Genomic DNA, 18,391 nt, shown 5'->3' on the forward strand with positions numbered 1-18,391 from the left:
GTTTGGTAGCTGAAGCAGCTTTAAATTAAATTGAAACAAAATTATATATTTTCCAAAAATACTTTATAAGATCCAAATGTTACCATACTATCGCAAACATAAATCAACAAAACCTTTAGAGACTTTATATTCCCATTTGGAAAGGGAAATGACCTTGGATAGCCTTACTAAAACTACAACAGCTCAAAATGAATGAAGGTATTAACTTCCCAAGTGTAGAAGACTATAATGAAGCTGCCCTGCTGCGTCATGCTGGCGACTGGATATACAATACTAACACATACAGCAACCTAGACTTAGAACAAGAACTTATGCAAACGACATACTTAAATTCATTACTCCACCTCCCGCCTAATGAACTCAACCAAAAAAAACAATCCCCTCCTTTTGGGAAAGCCTGAAACACGCCCGACACAAAGGAAATACCACACAAGCCCTTTCCTTATATATACCTTGGACTGGCAATAAACACTTCCCAAGTGGTCTATTATCAAATATATTCACTACCTTGTGGAACAATGACATCTACTGCATAAAAGACATACTCACTAGCACACTAAATATCATGACATACGCAGAAGCATCTGCCAAACACCCGATCCTTTGCGGACAACACTTCTACTACTTACAAGCTACCCACTATGTGAGGGAGGTTTTACGTAACATGACAGAGCAAGACATGTCTAGACCATTAAACCATATATGGAAGGGAACCAACACACCACACTCCACACTCCACATCTTATATCTACAGACTCACAAGAACAAACCTTGACCCATTGGAAAATGACACCTCTTTTGGAAAATGGACTGACACAATTTCAGAAACCTCAACATCAGACATCGTGGAAATGCACCTAATACCATCCAGTCAGTACCAGATCATGACCTTGCAAATTATACACCAATCCTATCCTAAGGTTCAAAATGGGATTGTTGGCCAGTCCATCGTGTTTGAGATGTTCAGCAGCTGATGCCTCCCTAATTCATAGCCTGTGGCTATGCCCAGTAATCAAAACATTTTGGTTGGAGATATATGGGTATTGGCATTCACTGACCAAACAAAAATTCCAGCCTAACATCAAATGGGCTCTATTTAGTAAACTTAAGGATGCAACAACCAGAGCTAATAAAGCCCTAGCGGAACAATTAGCTGCAGCTACTAGGAAAGCTATACCACAGGAATGGCTGTCAACCACTCCACCCTCCATGAATTTAGTGAAAAAAAAATTACATTTCCTGATCCACATGGACTGGCTGGAAGCATCCCTTAACAAAATATCTCATACTAGCAATTTTTTTTAAAATATGGACCACTTATATCTTAAGTCTCCCTGACATAAGAAAACTGACAGTTTTTACATTCTACAAAACCACGTGGTACGACCTGGAAAGTCTCCAAGGTACTAACCCTCTTATTCTAGCAATAATGACCTAAATAAAATGGATTTATTGGCTGCCTCCCAGGACGCATGGACACATAGATAATGGAAGACTCATTAATGTCCCTTTAACAAGGGCGAGTAACAGGCTTATTTGACCTAAATGTTTTATTTTATGTTGTTGTTCTGTTAACACTTATTTGGATTGGAAAAGAAAAGAGGTCTCTCATAAACACGTAGACAGAAATAGTGGTGAATTTATAAATGTGACCACACTACCAAATTTGCAATATTATGTTTATATTATCTGAGAACACGCAAACAAAACAGGCTTTACTTAAAATGCTTTTATTGTTTAATGAGTGTTCAACTTGTAACAATAATGACATCATGATTCTGATTAGTACACAAAGATGGGGGGGGCGTAAGAAATCCATTAAACTCAGTAGAAGCATGCTTTACACTTTCAAAGAAAGAGGTGGTTTAGGAATATCAAACTTTGAACCATTCCGTTATTAGCTTTTTTTGGCCAGCAGCAGGTAGAGCAGTGAGGACAATTTTGCCATGGGTTACTGCCCAGTTGAAAATGTACCCATTTTTCAATTGAATAAAATCTGACAACAATGCCCTAGCTTTAGTACCTCCGTTTACAGATACAAACAGATCGACTTCCTTAATAGAATTTATAGAATTTATCCAGCAAAGATTGGCTCGGATTTATCCCCGGTGACCCAAAAGTCTCAATGCTGGCAAGAGGTGCTCAACTTTTCCAAAACGGCCGAATATATAGTTACCCAGCCTCTGTCTCCTGGCCACCGTGGAAACTCTACCACTGAGACCCCCTGCTAAATTGTGTTATGTGCAATTATTTTATTATGCTAAAAAGGCAATGTTGCTATACTGGAAATCCAGGCTGCCTGGGTTGAACTTTTGGAAAAAATATATTAATGAATCCTTACCAAAACTGAAACTTGTATACCGGGTCTATGGATGCCCTTATACATTTGAAGCCATCTGGGGACCATGGTTAGAGGTGAATGCATCATATTAACAGTGCTTTAGAATTAGAAAGGAATGCCTAGCAGCTGATGAAGTAGCAGTATCTAACTAATGTTCTTAACCGTGGCAGTTTCCCCCCAGCTCGCTTCTTCTCTCCAGTTCATTTATTTCCCTTTTCTTTTCTCTAAGGGGGCTGTTCTAGCTCTACGTTGTTAAAAATTGAAATGCAAAATAAAAACGTATCAAAAAAAAAACAATGTTGATAATCAAGTACCATTTGGGCCTTGTTTCTTTCTTTTTTTTTTTTTTTTTTTTTATTGCGCATGGTGCCCATTCACCCTTTTTTGGCAACTAAATTACATGCAATTGAAGTGAGTTTTAAAGAATGTGGAGAGTGTGGGGAAATAAATATTTTCCTGCTATGAGCCAAGTATAACTGCCCTCTTTTTTTACCCCAAATGTTGTCATTATCTCTATATAAGATGCATCAGTGAGCAGCACTTATTGGCAGCACCACAGAATACTGCAGACAGGCATGTACTATGCGCTATATGGTATATGGTAGGGCATAAACAACAAAATAATTGATTTTCTTTATTAAGCTGAGGATGGCTGAGCTTGGAAGGAGATGAATGTTGTGCATAAAAACATTGGCAAGATGTGAGTTTGATATCCCTGCTTAATACAATTTTATTATTAATACATTTTTCAGCAGGGCTGCTGACTTTTTCTGGCAATTCCTGTGTTTATGTACTACATAAATATTTATTATAATATGAATTCAAATATTTTCAGGCTTAAACATTTCTGCTGCATTCCAGTATAGGAATGTTTCTAGGTGCATAAAAATATTCAATAGTTTAAAAAAAAATGTATGTTCTTTAGCAATATATTTTGGGTCCCGATGTTTACCATTGAGTTTTTCCTACTGCTCTTTAATTTGAGATAACTAAACCAAGACACATCTGAACACGAATCCATCCTATAGAACAGCTATATAGTTTGAAATAGTTGAAAAGTACTTGTGTCCAGTTATGGTTCTGTTATAAAATTTGCAAAAGAACTGAGCCAAATTAAAAATCCTCTCAGATGCAAATGCAATGGGCCTCAATCTCACCATGTACTTTCCATAAGTGTAATGGTTCTTATAAGTACAGAATATAAAACTCTGAATGAAATTCTGTGTGTGACGTGTGAAGGGGGTGAAGAAAATAACTAGGGCATTAATACAACCCATTTTAAGGTTTTTCAAGCAGTAAATACAAGCAGCTGCAATTTGTCTTCATTGTGACAGAATCCTCAATGCATTATTAATGATTCCTATTTCAAATATTGTCTCTGTGCATTTTCCCCATCCATCAAAGTCTCCTCAGCTTATTCTGGCCCTGAAACTGACCCACCAAATGCACATACCCAAGACATCCAACATGCAAATCAGCAGCACAATAAAGGAACTTGGCTAGTATTACCGTAGGACCAGATCCTGCTTAGTGTCTTATCTGAAATACCACATTTTTAATATTGTGAAACCCAAAGAGCTCTACCAGGCACTTGCAAAATACAATCTCTTATCCTATTGAATAGTGTTATTATATCTAACCTGGCAATGCAACAAACAGAAGAAGGCTATAGTCAAATGTGCAATGTGCTATCTGTATTCATGTATTTAATTAGATTTTACCATTATTTTTTATTTCAGGATAACAAGAGCCTTTGTCGGTTTCATTTTCTGGAAGTTTCTGGGTTTCTTTACCTTAGGACATATATTATTTCTAAATTAACTAGAATTTCACAAATAACCTATAAAATATATAATGTTATCATTTGTAGGCGATGTTACATATCCCAATGCTCAAGTCATGAGGTTTTTGTAACTGTAAATGGCCAGGAACTCAATATAAATATAAATTTCATGAAATGCATTGGATTCAATGAAATTGAAGATACTTGTGAGTAATGGTTGTGATACGCCTGGGAGTAGCATTAGCAGTGAAACTTCTGTGGGCAAAGGGTCATAAAACTCTTGACTGACTTCTAATCATCCTTTTCAATTACATTAGGGGGTACATTATCCTGTATATATTTTACAATAGGGGCATGTTATAGCCTACAGAATAAAAGAGATGATTCTTATTATTATCTTATTTTTGTGCATACATGCCTACATTAATATGGTATATTTTAAAAATCTATATAGGTCCCTTGTTACATGGTAACAGCTTTGCTACAACATCTTAAAACTAGGGACACTCTAAACAGAGAGAAGCTGAATCATCTGCGGAACAGATTGTTACCTGACACTTTGCAACCCCGGATGTAGGTCTATATGTAGAACAAGCACTTCTGCTGGACTTTTGCAATAGGAAGTGATGAAAGGTACAGATCCTGTAATGAGTGAATGTTGGCAGGAAAGTGTTTATTTTACTATTTGTATACACAGTATGGGGCGTGTCAGAAAGCTGTCCAAGCTGCTGATAGAATACATACAATAAAGTAGTGTTTATTCTTAGCTTTTTTAGAAATAGGGCACAGGCTTCTGATTCCCAGGAACATTACATACAGGCAGTCAAGGCTATACCCTCATATTCCTGTGCACTTGACTTTTCTGTTCATAATGTGGAATCTTCCTTCTCACTTATCTTATCTCACTTATCATCTGTCTTTTTACTTTTTATGCTGTGACAATTATTAAGTGCTTAATTAAAGTGCATATTATAATTTATTGTTACGATGGCTCACCTTTAGTTTTAGTAAAGCCTTCCAAGGATGCCAAACCATACATTGATCAATTGTAAGAGTTTCTTCAGCCCTTGTCTTGCATCTTATACCAAAGATGCTGTCAAATCCGTCAATTACATGCACTCTGCGGGCATTACCGAAATATGTGTGCCTGACGCCTTGTATTTGGTAATGTGGTTTTTGAGTTATTTATCTATCAATTAACCAGCTCTCTAGTTTGCAATACCAGCAATCTGGTTGCTAGGCTCTGAATTACCCTAGCAACAATGCATTGATTGAAACCAGAAACTAGAATATGGGGAGGGCCTGAATGGAAAGATGAGCAATAAAAAGTAGAAATAACTATAAATGTGTAGCCTAACAGAGCATTTGTTTTTGTCAGTGACCCCCATTTGAAAGCTGGAAAGAAGAAGGCAAATAATTATAAAACTTTAAAAAATATATAATTAAGACCAATTGAAAAGTTGCTTTTATAACATACTAAAAGTTAACTTAAAGGTGAACCACCCTTTAATATATGAGACCAGCAAAAGCTTCCTGATAGGGGATTGCTATAGGTCACCAGCCTGGACCTCTGCTATTACACAGTCTTTATGGGTGTTTAGAAAATGAAGAGACACATACCAGATCTTTTGAATGCACATTTTTGTATCAAAACAAGTTTTTTTTGTGTTTTGCACATTTCCAAGTATAATACATTATCCAAATACACAGGGATTTATCTGCCGGGTACAGCCATATATAAAGATATACATTTTATATTACAAGGTAAAACACGACCAATATATAAAAAGGAGGTACCACCATATTGTTCACAAAGTTGTATGAGCCACAACTTGTTGTCCAGTGATAAAACAATAAATTAATATAAATGTAATATTTATATAAATATATATTAAACATATTCAATTTAATGAAATGTCTTTCCTGTCTATAAAATTAGTAGTAGCAGCTGTATTCTTTCATGGGCGATTGTGTTTGTTGATTTTAGAGAAAATTACCTTTTTGGAAACACCCAAAATGTAATCATCCATCCACACTCTTATTGCAGCACCCAGCAAATCGCTGCATTAAAAAAAAAAATCAAGCCAAGGGAAGTGGTTTAACAGAAATACAAAGTGCATGTAGCAGGAAAGGAAGAGGGAGGGGAGAAGAGCGATAGAGGGAGGCTGTGAAGAGCTGCTGCTGCTGCTGCTGCTGCTGCGAGGGCTGAGAGCAAACCGCAGATGCTGAGAGAGTTTAAGTCACATAGAGACTGACTGACAGCCCCACTATTGCATGGTGTAACTCAGGGATGGATACAAGAGTATCACGGCTAAAGTACTGTTCTGTGTAATGTGTACCCTCCTGCCTTAAATTCTTCCTGCCACAATTAAGGGAGCAGACTGCCGCAGAGTGCACCTAAGCAGAAGAATACAGAATGACATTCAAGGGTTAGATATGGCTTGCTGAATCTTTAAGGATCTGTCACTTCACTGACTACGCACAGGTTACTCTGGTGAGGGCGTCCATGACGGTCAGCGGAAGTATGAGCAGTGGGTACTGCAGCCTGGAGGAAGACATTGAAGATTATTTCTTCACAGCAAGAGAAAACCTTTCCAGAAAGACTGCAAAGGTAAAACAGAATAATATATAGAGAGTAACTATGCTCTTGGTGTTCAAAGAATTCAGGGGCTTATTAGAAATGACTATCATTACCAGTAACAAAGCTTTTTATTTGCAGATTCGTTTCTAAAAATAGTTTTCTATACAAGGGTATCTATGTGGAACAAATACAGAGGTTCTGCTTTAAGAGAAGGGAAACTATTGTTCACTTGATGAGTGAAATTTTGATTGAATGCATCTCAAATGCACCATGTTATTTTGTGTTTTCAAGTACATTTGTATTAGACGATTCAGCACTTTCCAGTGGCCAATGTTCAGGTGCCTTTAAAGGAGCCCAATCAAAATTTTCAGCCTGGGCCGATCGACGAGCCGACCGATATACAAGTCTTTTGCCGATATTGGTCGGCTCGTTTGCCACCATACACACAACGAACGTTTGGTATGATAATATTGGTGCTTGTATGGCTACCTTTATGCTCTGTAAAGTCAAAACCAGACCTTGCTGTCAGAGTGTTCTACTCGTGTACACTCCAGCAGCACTGCGCAGGTGCACAGCTTGCCTATGCTATACGCTATCTCTATCCTTGCTATCTATCCTTGCTACATAGTCTCTCCCCCTACCAAAGTGGATAGGCTTTCATTCAGGGATTTGATCGAGAGACACATCTCACTTACTTAACTGCTCATCTGTATAACTCTCTGGAGCCTTGTTTGTTAATGCCCTTTTAAATGCATCTTTTTAAGAAATGAAAATTCAAAATTATGGTAATCCATTCTGGCCTACTTGTAACATTTAAAGGTAGTAATGAGCTTCTGAGTGTGAGCTTGTGTAATTACCTTTTAAAAGGCATTTAAAACAGATTTGGGCAGAATTAAAAATGCCTGATTTGCAGCATTATAACATACTAGTAGTGAATTTTCAGAATCATTTCTCATTGTATATTCAGATAACATTGACTTGTTTGCCTTAAACCTAAGAAAATAACCTGATAAGTGGAAATGGTATTCTTTGTGGGTTTCTTTGTAAGCGTTATCAATGTATATAGATATTTTTTCCTTTATAGTACTGTATAGATACAAATAAAATGTCCTGTATACAAGGGCAAGACATTATGTAAATATACACTGCACGGAGACAGGAGCATGGAGCCTATTATGTTTCACTTGGAGGAAAGCTAAGAAGGTATGAGGCTGTTCTGTGTCCACATTGTGTTAATTGTCTTCCCATACACTAACTCTCTTTAGCTTAAAGTAATCCCTTAAAGCAGCAGTATACCCCCATTTTGAACATTAGCCATATGACTTGTGCTTAACATACCTTTTGCCTTCTTTAAATTGTGAAATATGTATGATTTTTTGCTTTGCATCGAATGAGAATGCAAATTCAGGAGTGACTGTACAAAAGTTTTTGCAGAGTTTTTCAGAACTCTAACATGCTTTCAGATCCTATCTGTTCACACCACAGCCCTAGTGAGACATATATAAAACAGAGAACTTTGTAGACAACAATACTCTTTTAAAAGGACCTTTTTGGTGCTAGAAAACTGTGAGGAGAGGGAATAAAATCTGTAATAAATCACAAGAACTTTAATTCCAAATACATTTTTCTACCATTTTCTTTAACAACAGGAAGTAATCAGCCATGATACTAATTTTCCCAATCAGCTTCTAAAGGGACTTTCTGACTCCTGTATTGTTAACTTCTCCCAAGAACTAGAGCATTTGTCTATAAAGTGCTGATGTCTCATTCAGGGTACTCACATTTAAGAACTATTTACAGTACTATGCAATGTTTCTTTAAAGATTTCAATAAAGCAAAAATATTGCTTTTACTTTCTGCTGGACTCCAACTCCCAATACCATTCCTCTACCTATTTAACCGCAGAAAAGAAACAGGCTATTACAGGAGTTTAACTATAAAGAAAGTGGACCTGACTGCTAAGTATATGGGGTCAAAACAGTATATGGAGTCAAGTGGCACTTACTGGTAAAGCACTATCATTAAAATGTTCTCCTTTTGAAAGTATAAAGGGTTTGGAAGGGCTCAAATAATTTTGGTGGGGCGCAGTATGTTCTAATTATGTCAGTGGGCAACTTATTCCATTATCAAGAGCACAAGATTAAAATGTTATCTTAGTGAGCTATCACCAAGCCTTCGAACATAGTTGTATTTGAGCAAATATTTTTTATAAGCAGAAATTAAATTTCACTTGTACGTGTCATTTCCTAGTTACAGACTGCAATGTGCTATGGCTTTAAAAATGTATGAGTTATTTTCTCATCCTATATTTCCAGGTAGCTTTTGTAACCTGAGGAGGCAAAGCCATAACAAAGATCTATCTGTAATACACTAAAGGGGCACCATATACCGTCTTTCATCATCAGCCCAATAAATATAGTATGTGCAGAAGCTCCCACGCACTCACATGCATTTCTTATAGGAGGAAAGAGGGTAATCCACTTCCACTTTTCCCCAAAGTTCATTAACCTCTCTAAATGAAACTCCTTAGACAAACATGAGGTTTTGATTGGTGTGGAAGAACAGTGATGTTTTTGTCATACCAGGAACCTGTTCTTATTTAGTAGAATAAGATAAGAACTGCTTATGAAACACCATGGTGCCTCTGCTCAAGTATGACAAAAGGTTAGAGCCACACGATTGTGGATCTCGACCTGTGGAGAAACACAGGCTCAGAATCCGCTCCCATGCTGCTCCTCCTTCACCTGGAAACATTGTCTCTGCGAAACACAGATTATTCATTTTGTGTCAAAATCCCCTCTGCCTGCAGAAGAGAAGCCAGTACGCGGGTTCTCCGCCCGTGGTCCTAGCCTAAGAACGTGCAAGTGAAAACTGCTGCATGATAGATGTCTCAGTGTCCCAATGGTGTGCACTGAATAGGGGGGCTTGGCTGCCTGTGGGGGAAAATGGGACTAAAACTTTCTGTCTGACTTCTTAGTAGGAGTGCAAGCAGAAAAAGAAGATTGAATTGATGGGCCCCTCCACTGAGGAATGTGTTGGAGGAAATGGTCAATCACAGTCCATAAAAACATAAATACCCCAAGCTTCCCACTTTCAAGATCAATTAGTGGTCAAGACTAAGGAACCTGACTTAATTCTAGGAAGAATTCCAAAGATTAGGCCAGTTTAGTCCTGAACTAATCTTCTCTCTTCCTAAAGTTTACTGAAAATCGAAGCAATTTTCAATACAATGATAAATATTTAATTCTGGCATGCTTCTTGTATACTTTCAGAGTTCATGGTATTGAACCCCTGACTCAACTCTTGATTGTGTATGCGATAGATGCGAAATCAGTCGCCTCCATACTCTTCAAGTAAATGTTATATAATGAAAAAAGTACATACTCATTTCCAACTTGCGAAAATGCTAATCTGACCCACATTTACAAAATGACAACCTAGGTAGCCTTTTGCACTGCCTGCAGATGTAATTGTGTAGTATACAATGAATCACAATGCTAACAGAACCAACATAACAGGGCACAGTTCTCCCAGTACAGCAGTTTGTTCTTATTCTGCATATGCGACTCTCCCCTGTTAGTTCTCTCGCCATAGAACATAAATAGTGAACATTAAATAGGAATGTACTGAATTTAGGATTTGCTTTGGGATTTGGATGAATCTTAGTTTTTTTTTTTTTGTAGGATCCAGATTTGTGAGAATCTGAAGTGTTCAGTGTTTAAAGTCATGTAACGTTAAAGGAGAAATTAAGCTTAATTAATGAATTAGAAATTAATGTTGTGTATTATGTTTTGGTCTTCTGTACCAGCCCAAGGCAACCACAGCTCTTTAGCAGGGAAGATCTGTGCCCCCAAAGAAGCCCCAGTATCTCCCCATCTTCTTTTCTACTGATACACTGCACATGCTCTGTGCTGCTGTCACTTACTAAGCCTAGGGACCAACTCACAATATACAGTACACATAGAATATAAGCCTTGGGAAGCTACTCCCTGCTACAGATCCTTGATGGAACACAAAGCTGCTCTTGCTATCTGTACTCTCTAATCTTACTCTCCTAGAGAGTCTATGACAGATATAACCTAATTCTAACTAACCTCGTTCACAGGGTTCCCTGGTCCCTGACTCAGACACTAGAGGTTCAGGTCCCTCTAGGGCTATAGGCTTTACTGGGCCTTGTTGTACCCAGGCTCAATGGGCACATCCAGATGGTTAGGACACCAGCAGCCCAAGAGAAAGATCCACCCCTTTCCAAGCACTATATGGAAGTGTGGTAAGTGGTAGGAAGTGGTCATTACACCTGGTTATGCAAATATAACTAGATACACTAGCTTTTGCCCAGCAACTAGGGAAAAGGAGGGAGGGTAGGGATTCAAAGCTATAGGAGCATAGTAATACTATAGGTCCTTACATTAATTTTTAGGATTTAATTCTCCTATAGTTCTCTGGAAAACTGAATGCAATCATTGTTTGTCCACATTCTCAATGTCTTCTGTGGAGGATTTGGTATTTGTCTGAATACAAAAATTATGGATTTGCTGTATTACTTGTATCAGGCAGATACAATATTATTGCAAAATATTAAGAAATGCTGAAGGTTCTTGCAGGAGTTCATAGTCCAGAAATATAGTGCAATATAAGGTGTTGGTGACCTATGTGGTAGTCAGGCCCGGACTGGCAATTTGTGGGTTCTTGCAAATGCCAGAGGGACTGCTGTATGGTTCCATAAAAAGTTACCATATAGTGGGCTGGTAGGGGGCTCTTTGGGCCTCTGTGTACTTGGAATGGCAGGGCCTATTTTGACTCCCAGTCCAGGCCTGCTGGTAGTAGAGATTATTGTTTAGGTATTAGCATTACATTTGCAACCAAGAAACCACATTACAGTGTATGTGGAAAAGGTGACAGGGGATTAGAACATGAGCTAGTTCTTGATAGGTTATGTTTTAATCATAGATGAAGAGCTGTATTTCAAGGCTCAAGGTGGCCATAGACGTAACAATTATGATTTCTTTTCTTTTTTTTTCTTTCTAAGAAAGATTGTTTGTTTCAATACACACGTGTAGAGCTGAATTGTCTGATATACAGGTAGAAACAATACCTGTATCTGATGAATCAGCACTAACAATGGCCGATGATTGCGTACCTTCGAAGGCACCCAATCAAAATTTTCCGTTGAGCCCGATTGACGAGCCGACTGATATCCAAGTTTTCAGCCAATATCGGTTTTCTCTTTTCCCACAATACACATACCGAATATCGTACGAACATTTGCTTTAAGAGGCTCTGTGGCTCTCTGCTGGCACTATGAAACAGATTTCTAAGGGTGGGTAAGACATGTGAAAAGTTCTTGAGACATAAGTGAAGATTATAGGGATGTGATAAAAGGAGTTTGGTCACTGGTGATTTCTTCCACTACAAATTTTTTTAAATGAATGAAATGATTCTGAAACTCAAAGATGCACTTTGGTTAAAGGTTGCATGAATTACTGAGCATTTGAATGGATGGAGTTAGTTATAGGGAAAAGATATTATTTGGCCAGGAGATAATAAGTAAAATGACTCCTAAGTAGCAGACTTATAGGAGTGTTGTTAATAATGTTGTCACTTTCATCAATGCAGTCAGTTTAACTTCCTTCTATAATCTTATGCCAAAGCAAGGCTAGAACTGCTGGTTCTGTAGATCTTCAAACCTCTTGTGAGTCCATGCAGACCTTTCTGTATCCATTCTTTTATCTTCCTTATTAATAAAAGAAAGTACTCACCCGAGTATGTAGAGAAAGGACAAAAACTCTGGTAAAAGCCCAATGAACAAGCTGGTTGACAACACAGTCTGTCATGCCATTGGTAGGAATCCAGTTCTGAGTATCAGCTTCTGATTTTTGCTAATGTTACGTACATGCTGTCCAGTTGGTCAGTCCACTGTATCAAACTTGGGAGTTTCACATCTGATTTCCCCAGAAGTGCCCCAGTGAACAATATATAGCCTCTGTCTATGGTGCAAAACCTTGACTTTTAAGTGCACATGAAGCAAATGGATTGTTTACCTATCACATTTTCAGCAACTATAAAGTTTATTTAGCTATAAACAGTTCTTAACATGCAGCTTCCCTTATCTGTTGATCTAAATTTACTGTATCAATAAAAACAGCTTAGATATAACTTGAATAAAAAGCTCCCACTATGAGATAAATACACATGAATAACCAAGCAATGCCTTTTAAGGAACATAAGTGCCATAACATCAACCATTGTAATGTGAGAGTTGCTAGTTGCTATAAAGACGTGTTTGTCAATCACCCAAGCATCAGGTACTCTTCGGATGGAGAAGACTTGAAACATTGATGAGGGTGGGGGTGTTTTGGCAAGCCTGAAGATCAGTTAGGATCGTACATTTTATACATTAATATGAAATATCTATGAAGCATTCCCCTGAGCACTTTTATAATCTACTTTTTAAGACTATTCTGCTTACATAAGAGTTACATTGTACATTTTTGCAGTGTACCTTATTGTAAGTGGTTTGTAATTAACACGCTACAGACTATACCAGTATACAATGTACCAGTATACTGGGCATATGTGTTCACTACTGCAGGAAGGTAAATTATGAGTGGCCTGTGGAGGAACAGGGGTCCCCCCTCACCATTGGACCCTAGACGCATGCCTCTTCTGTCTACCCCTAGTTCTGGCCTTGGACTGATGAGTAGGCTTACCCCCTTTTCTGGAAATAAGCACAGGCCTATATTTTTGACTTTCTTCCCTATTGATAACACTGGCATCAAGCATCATATTTACTAGCTAGGCTGGTGATATACTGACCATATGGCATCCCTACTGATGGGACACTACCTTGTCACACAGGAGACATTTAATTTGAGAAATGTGCATCCATTTAAAATTCTCTTTTTTTCCCCAAAACACCCTATTTAAAGAAACTAAATTAAATTGGAAAACTGAAACCACTTACTATCTTAAGCGTATGACAAGTTTTAGTTCATCAGTTACTGGTAAGTTTGCAAAGTTGCAAAGGTTGTGAGGTTAATTAGCATCAGGCTTTTGTAAAATGATAAAAAAAACAGAATGGTTGTGTATTCACTGCTTTTGTTGTTTTGAACGTAAGGGTTAAAGTTATCTCTAGTAACTTCCTGTTTGTTGGGAGGAAGTGCAGCAACACTTCTATGGAACTGCTTCTACTTTTCTCTCTAAAGACGTAGCTTAAGAACACACTATTAAATGTGAGCAATGTAATACAAAATATTAGTGGTTGATATCCAAGCCACTACTAAGTCGCTTGAACAACAACTGTATAGATCAGTGGTCCCCAGCCAATGGTTCGTGAGCAATATGTTGCTCACCAACCCCATGGATGTTGCTCCCAGTGGCCTTAAAGCAGGTGCTTATTTTTGAATTCATAAAAACCAGTTGAATTGCCAAACAGAGCCTTCTTTAGGCTGCCAGGTTACATGGGGCTATAAAATAGCCAGTCCTGTGAACAAAAGGAACATTTTTCATGCTTGTGCTGCTCCCCCACCTCTGCTTACATTTGATTGTGGCTCATGGCTAAAAAATGTTGGTGATCCCTGGTATAGATCCTCCTAGAGCCAAAAGCTACTTGTGGATGCTGGGAATTATAGAAGGATGGATATGAAGAAATAAATTGAATGCTACATATTAGCCATCAGAACTGCTTTAGTATGCTATATGCTGTCAGGATTTTCAATAATGTATAATATATATATATTGTCAGAAAACCACATGTCCTTAGAAATCACTTTCATAGCGAAACCTATTTTTAGTTCCCTGAATCCACAGAAATCCATAACAAAGCCCTAGGGAAACTTGAACCAGTTATATGCCAGGACGAAAAACAATATTCCTTCCTGAATTCAAAATACCCAGATTTCTGCAAAATCACATTTGCCATTATAATATTTCATCTTGATCAATACAACTTAGACCATTTGTATACTACTGCCACCTCTGCAATTGCTGGGGATGCCCTTTGAATATAACAATGCCACAGATATGCTCATAATTATTATCCTTGCTGAAGGTAATATCACACATCCTTCTAAGTCCTGCCTTTCATTTCATCCACAAAAAATTATGTGATTTTTATACCTGTTTTGCTAAGTTTATGTAATATAGGAGGTCTGATTCTGGATTCTGGAAAAGTAAATCTTTTATTGAAATTCTAATGAAAATGTTTTTTATAAAAATTAGTGGTAGAAAATTTATTCAACTTATATTATTATGATATTCTAATGTTATGCTAAACCAAATATTTTGGTGAAATGAGTCATGTGACTGGGCTATTATGGTTGATGACCAGGAGATGAGGCTAAAAGTTGGTGGATCCAGATAGTTGACATGTTTGCAACTGGAAAAGCTCCAAGCTTATAATGAACAAGAGATATGGATAACATTGTACCATAATTGTTGGTATATTTATGCTGGTTGCATAATGAGGACTGATATCAATGTACTTGAGTCAGTTTGTTCATTACGATGGTTTGAAAAAAATTGCAGATGCGCCAGAAGAACAATAGAAATCTGATCATATCTTTCTGTTTTTACTATTTTTACATTTTGCTTACAGGATGCACCAAAGGAAGAAACAAAACCCACTGTTCAAGATCTAAAACAGAAAATAGAGGCCTTCAACACAATGGTTCAGAATGGCTTGATTATGAAACTGGTAAGTAATTGTAATAAATAATGTAATAAATGTATTGGTTCCCTTTTTCATTAAAAATTATTTCCTTTTTCTCCAACATAATAAAACGGTACTTTAGAACTGATCCTTATTAATCCATATTGGTGTCAAAGCAATCCTATTAGGTTATTTCATGTTTAAATTAATATGTGGTGATCCAAATTACAGAAAGATCCCTTATGTGTAAAACACCAGGTTCCAAGCATTCTGGATAAAAGATGCTATACTGGACCCACCCCCACAATATCATCAACCAGCCCTCATGACATCAATGCCCTGCAACATCATTACCCCACCCAGAGTTAGCAGCAGGGAAAGGTGGTAACCCTAGTTCCGACTCATAGGTTCCGACTGTAGAATATGGCCATTCTCTCGGTAGGCATACTAAACTTGATTGAAACATGTAAGGTGCACTCATCATGGATTTGCGGGTTCCTGTGCATGTTGAGGGGTTGGACACAACTATACATGCAAATTACAGAGAGTGGCAGTCCCAATACTCCCAGTATTAATAGTGGTACTGGAATTTTTCCCCTGGGTTCAGTTGGTGAATTTTTAGCATCAGTTGTATACTATGATATATTGTGGTAAACATTTAAATGGTGTTCAGACACACAGATTGTATGAAAACAACTATATGTTTCTTGCACTTGTCAGGCAGATGATGGGACATTCACAGGATTCATTAAAGTGCATCTGAAGCTCCGACGTGCCAACAAACCAAATATACAAACTCCATCTGAGACTTTAAAAGAGTTGACCCAAAACAAGCCAGCAAATAAGCAGACATCTTTCTATGTACCTTTGGATGCTGTGAAACAACTGCACATCAGCAGTGTGACAACAACCAGCGAGGTTATAAGGGGGCTGCTGTTAAAATTCCAGGTGGCAGATGATCCCCAGAAATTTGCACTCTTCAAACACATGCAAAGAGATGGACAAGGTGAGCATTATGTTGCTTGCAAAAATCAGAGATTTGGGAGGCAAAGATAGCCAAGTATATTACCTCCTTGAGGCGCACAACTTTCTAGAATGTCACCTGTTATATATTATATTCACCAGTATAAAGAGCAGGGCCGGGCACCCCAGACAACCAGGCCGGGGCGCTTTGCCACTCCACCACGCAAGCAAGCATGCATGCTGGTGGGCTGTGTCACCCCCTCATGTATGCACAACCCCCCTCGCGCAATTGGCAAACAAGTATAAAGCGCAGGACTTTGCAGACGGGACTGGGGTAGGCAGCAGTGAAAGGTATGTGCCTGGAACCCCACAAGCTTTGTACCCTAGGAACGTGCCTACTCTGCCTACCCCTAGTTGCGGCCCTGATAAAGGGTAATATATGGGCAGGCCCATCCTGTAAGTTTCTTTATGGCCTCTCCCTCTATGTATAAAGGGGTTATCACCGTTGCAATTTCAGCAATTTGATTGCTAGGATCCAAAGAGCATATCAACCATGCACTGATTTGAATAAGAGACTGGAATATGAATAGAAGAGGACCTGAATAGAGAGGTTTTTTTTATCTGGGGTCAGTGACCCTCATTTGAAAGCTGTAAAGAGTTATAAGAAGTCAAATACTGGTTAGAGGGATGGATGACAAATTATGAGGGTAGACGGTCAAGGTTGGGGTTGGCGCTTGCAAGGGGACATGATTACACTTTACAAGTACATTAGAGGACATTATAGACAATTAGCAGGGGACCTTTTTACCCATAAAGTGGATCACCGTACCAGGGGCCACCCCTTCAGACTAGAAGAAAAGAACTTTCATTTGAAGCAACATAGGGGGTTCTTCACAGTCAGGACAGTGAGGTTGTGGAATGCACTGCCGGGTGATGTTGTGATGGCTGATTCAGTTAATACCTTTAAGAATGGCTTGGGTGATTTCTTGGACAGACATAATATCAAAGGCTATTGTGATACTAAATTCTATAGTTAATATAGATATGGGTATATTAAATGTATGTGAAAGTACGGAGGGGTGTGTGTATGGATGCTGGGTTTTCATTTGGAGGGGTTGAACTTGATGGATTTTTGTCTTTTTTCAACCCGATTTAACTATTTAACTATGTAACTTCAAAAACTGTTAAAAAAAATATATGCTAATTGAAATTTACTTAGAATTAGCCATTCTACAACATACTAAAAGTTAAAGTAAAGGTGAACCACCCCTTTAAGAATTAACTGAATTTAAGATTTTTTTCATGAGATTTCTTTGGCCAAGCTGCATAAAAACCTTTATATTCAAGTGATGTTATCACCATGCATGAATGACGACTATAAAACTTTTCTGCTCACAGAAAATGTTGCTAATTACAGATAATGGAATATGGATTCACATTATTTTGGTCAGACATTTTATCCAGGATTTAATATACCAAAAATCATTGACTACACACATGCCAGTTATACAGTATATTGCCTCAATAACTGGGTATTCAATACATTATGCACAATCTGGTGGCAATACAACTTTACTTTAGTTTATTTAATGTTTGGTTTTTTTTTTGTTTTGTTGCAAACTTAAGGTATGGTAGAAAGATCCCATCAAGGAACAATAATCTGGATACTGACAGTGTATTTATTTGAAGTCAAAGTATTTTCTACATGCTTTGGGTTATTTATCTAACATGTATTTTTATTAAATATATGTTGGCAATGTTTTGGTTGCTTATGTAGGCAAAAGGAGTCCTTGATTCTATATGGTGTGGACCAATATCCATAAGATTTGCAAGTTTTATTATTACACTCTTCTAATAGCTCATCATTTTATAGTTTTTGTAGTGTAATAAAAAGGATAATTGCATATCAGTTAGATCTTTCCTTCCTTAGTTATTTTATTATAGTTTGGATATACAGTATCTTGTGCTTTCTTGCCTTCAACCCCAAGATCTGTTCAAAGGTAATAAACATGAACTATGGTAGATCTGTTCAAAAGCAATAAACATGAACTATGGTTCTTTTCAGCAATCCTA

General features: G+C 37.7%; 1 protein-coding gene across 2 annotated transcripts in view; it reads left to right on the forward strand.

Annotated features, from left to right (window-relative positions):
- The window catches only part of rassf5.S (Ras association domain family member 5 S homeolog), a 46,151-nt gene that overhangs the window by 23,628 nt on the left and 4,132 nt on the right, over nucleotides 1–18,391 (forward strand). Inside the window, exons 1-3 of one of the 2 annotated variants that reach the window (XM_018249387.2) lie at nucleotides 6,274–6,735; nucleotides 15,302–15,400; nucleotides 16,076–16,361. In XM_018249387.2, coding sequence (XP_018104876.1) covers nucleotides 6,631–6,735; nucleotides 15,302–15,400; nucleotides 16,076–16,361 — 490 coding nt within the window. In that variant the 5' untranslated portion in view covers nucleotides 6,274–6,630. Of the gene's footprint in view, nucleotides 1–6,273; nucleotides 6,736–15,301; nucleotides 15,401–16,075; nucleotides 16,362–18,391 lie in introns of those variants that run through there. The other variant, XM_041583884.1, reaches the window with a different exon arrangement.

The sequence above is a fragment of the Xenopus laevis genome, chromosome 2S, assembly GCF_017654675.1.
Source record: "Xenopus laevis strain J_2021 chromosome 2S, Xenopus_laevis_v10.1, whole genome shotgun sequence".
Lineage (NCBI taxonomy): Eukaryota > Metazoa > Chordata > Amphibia > Anura > Pipidae > Xenopus > Xenopus laevis.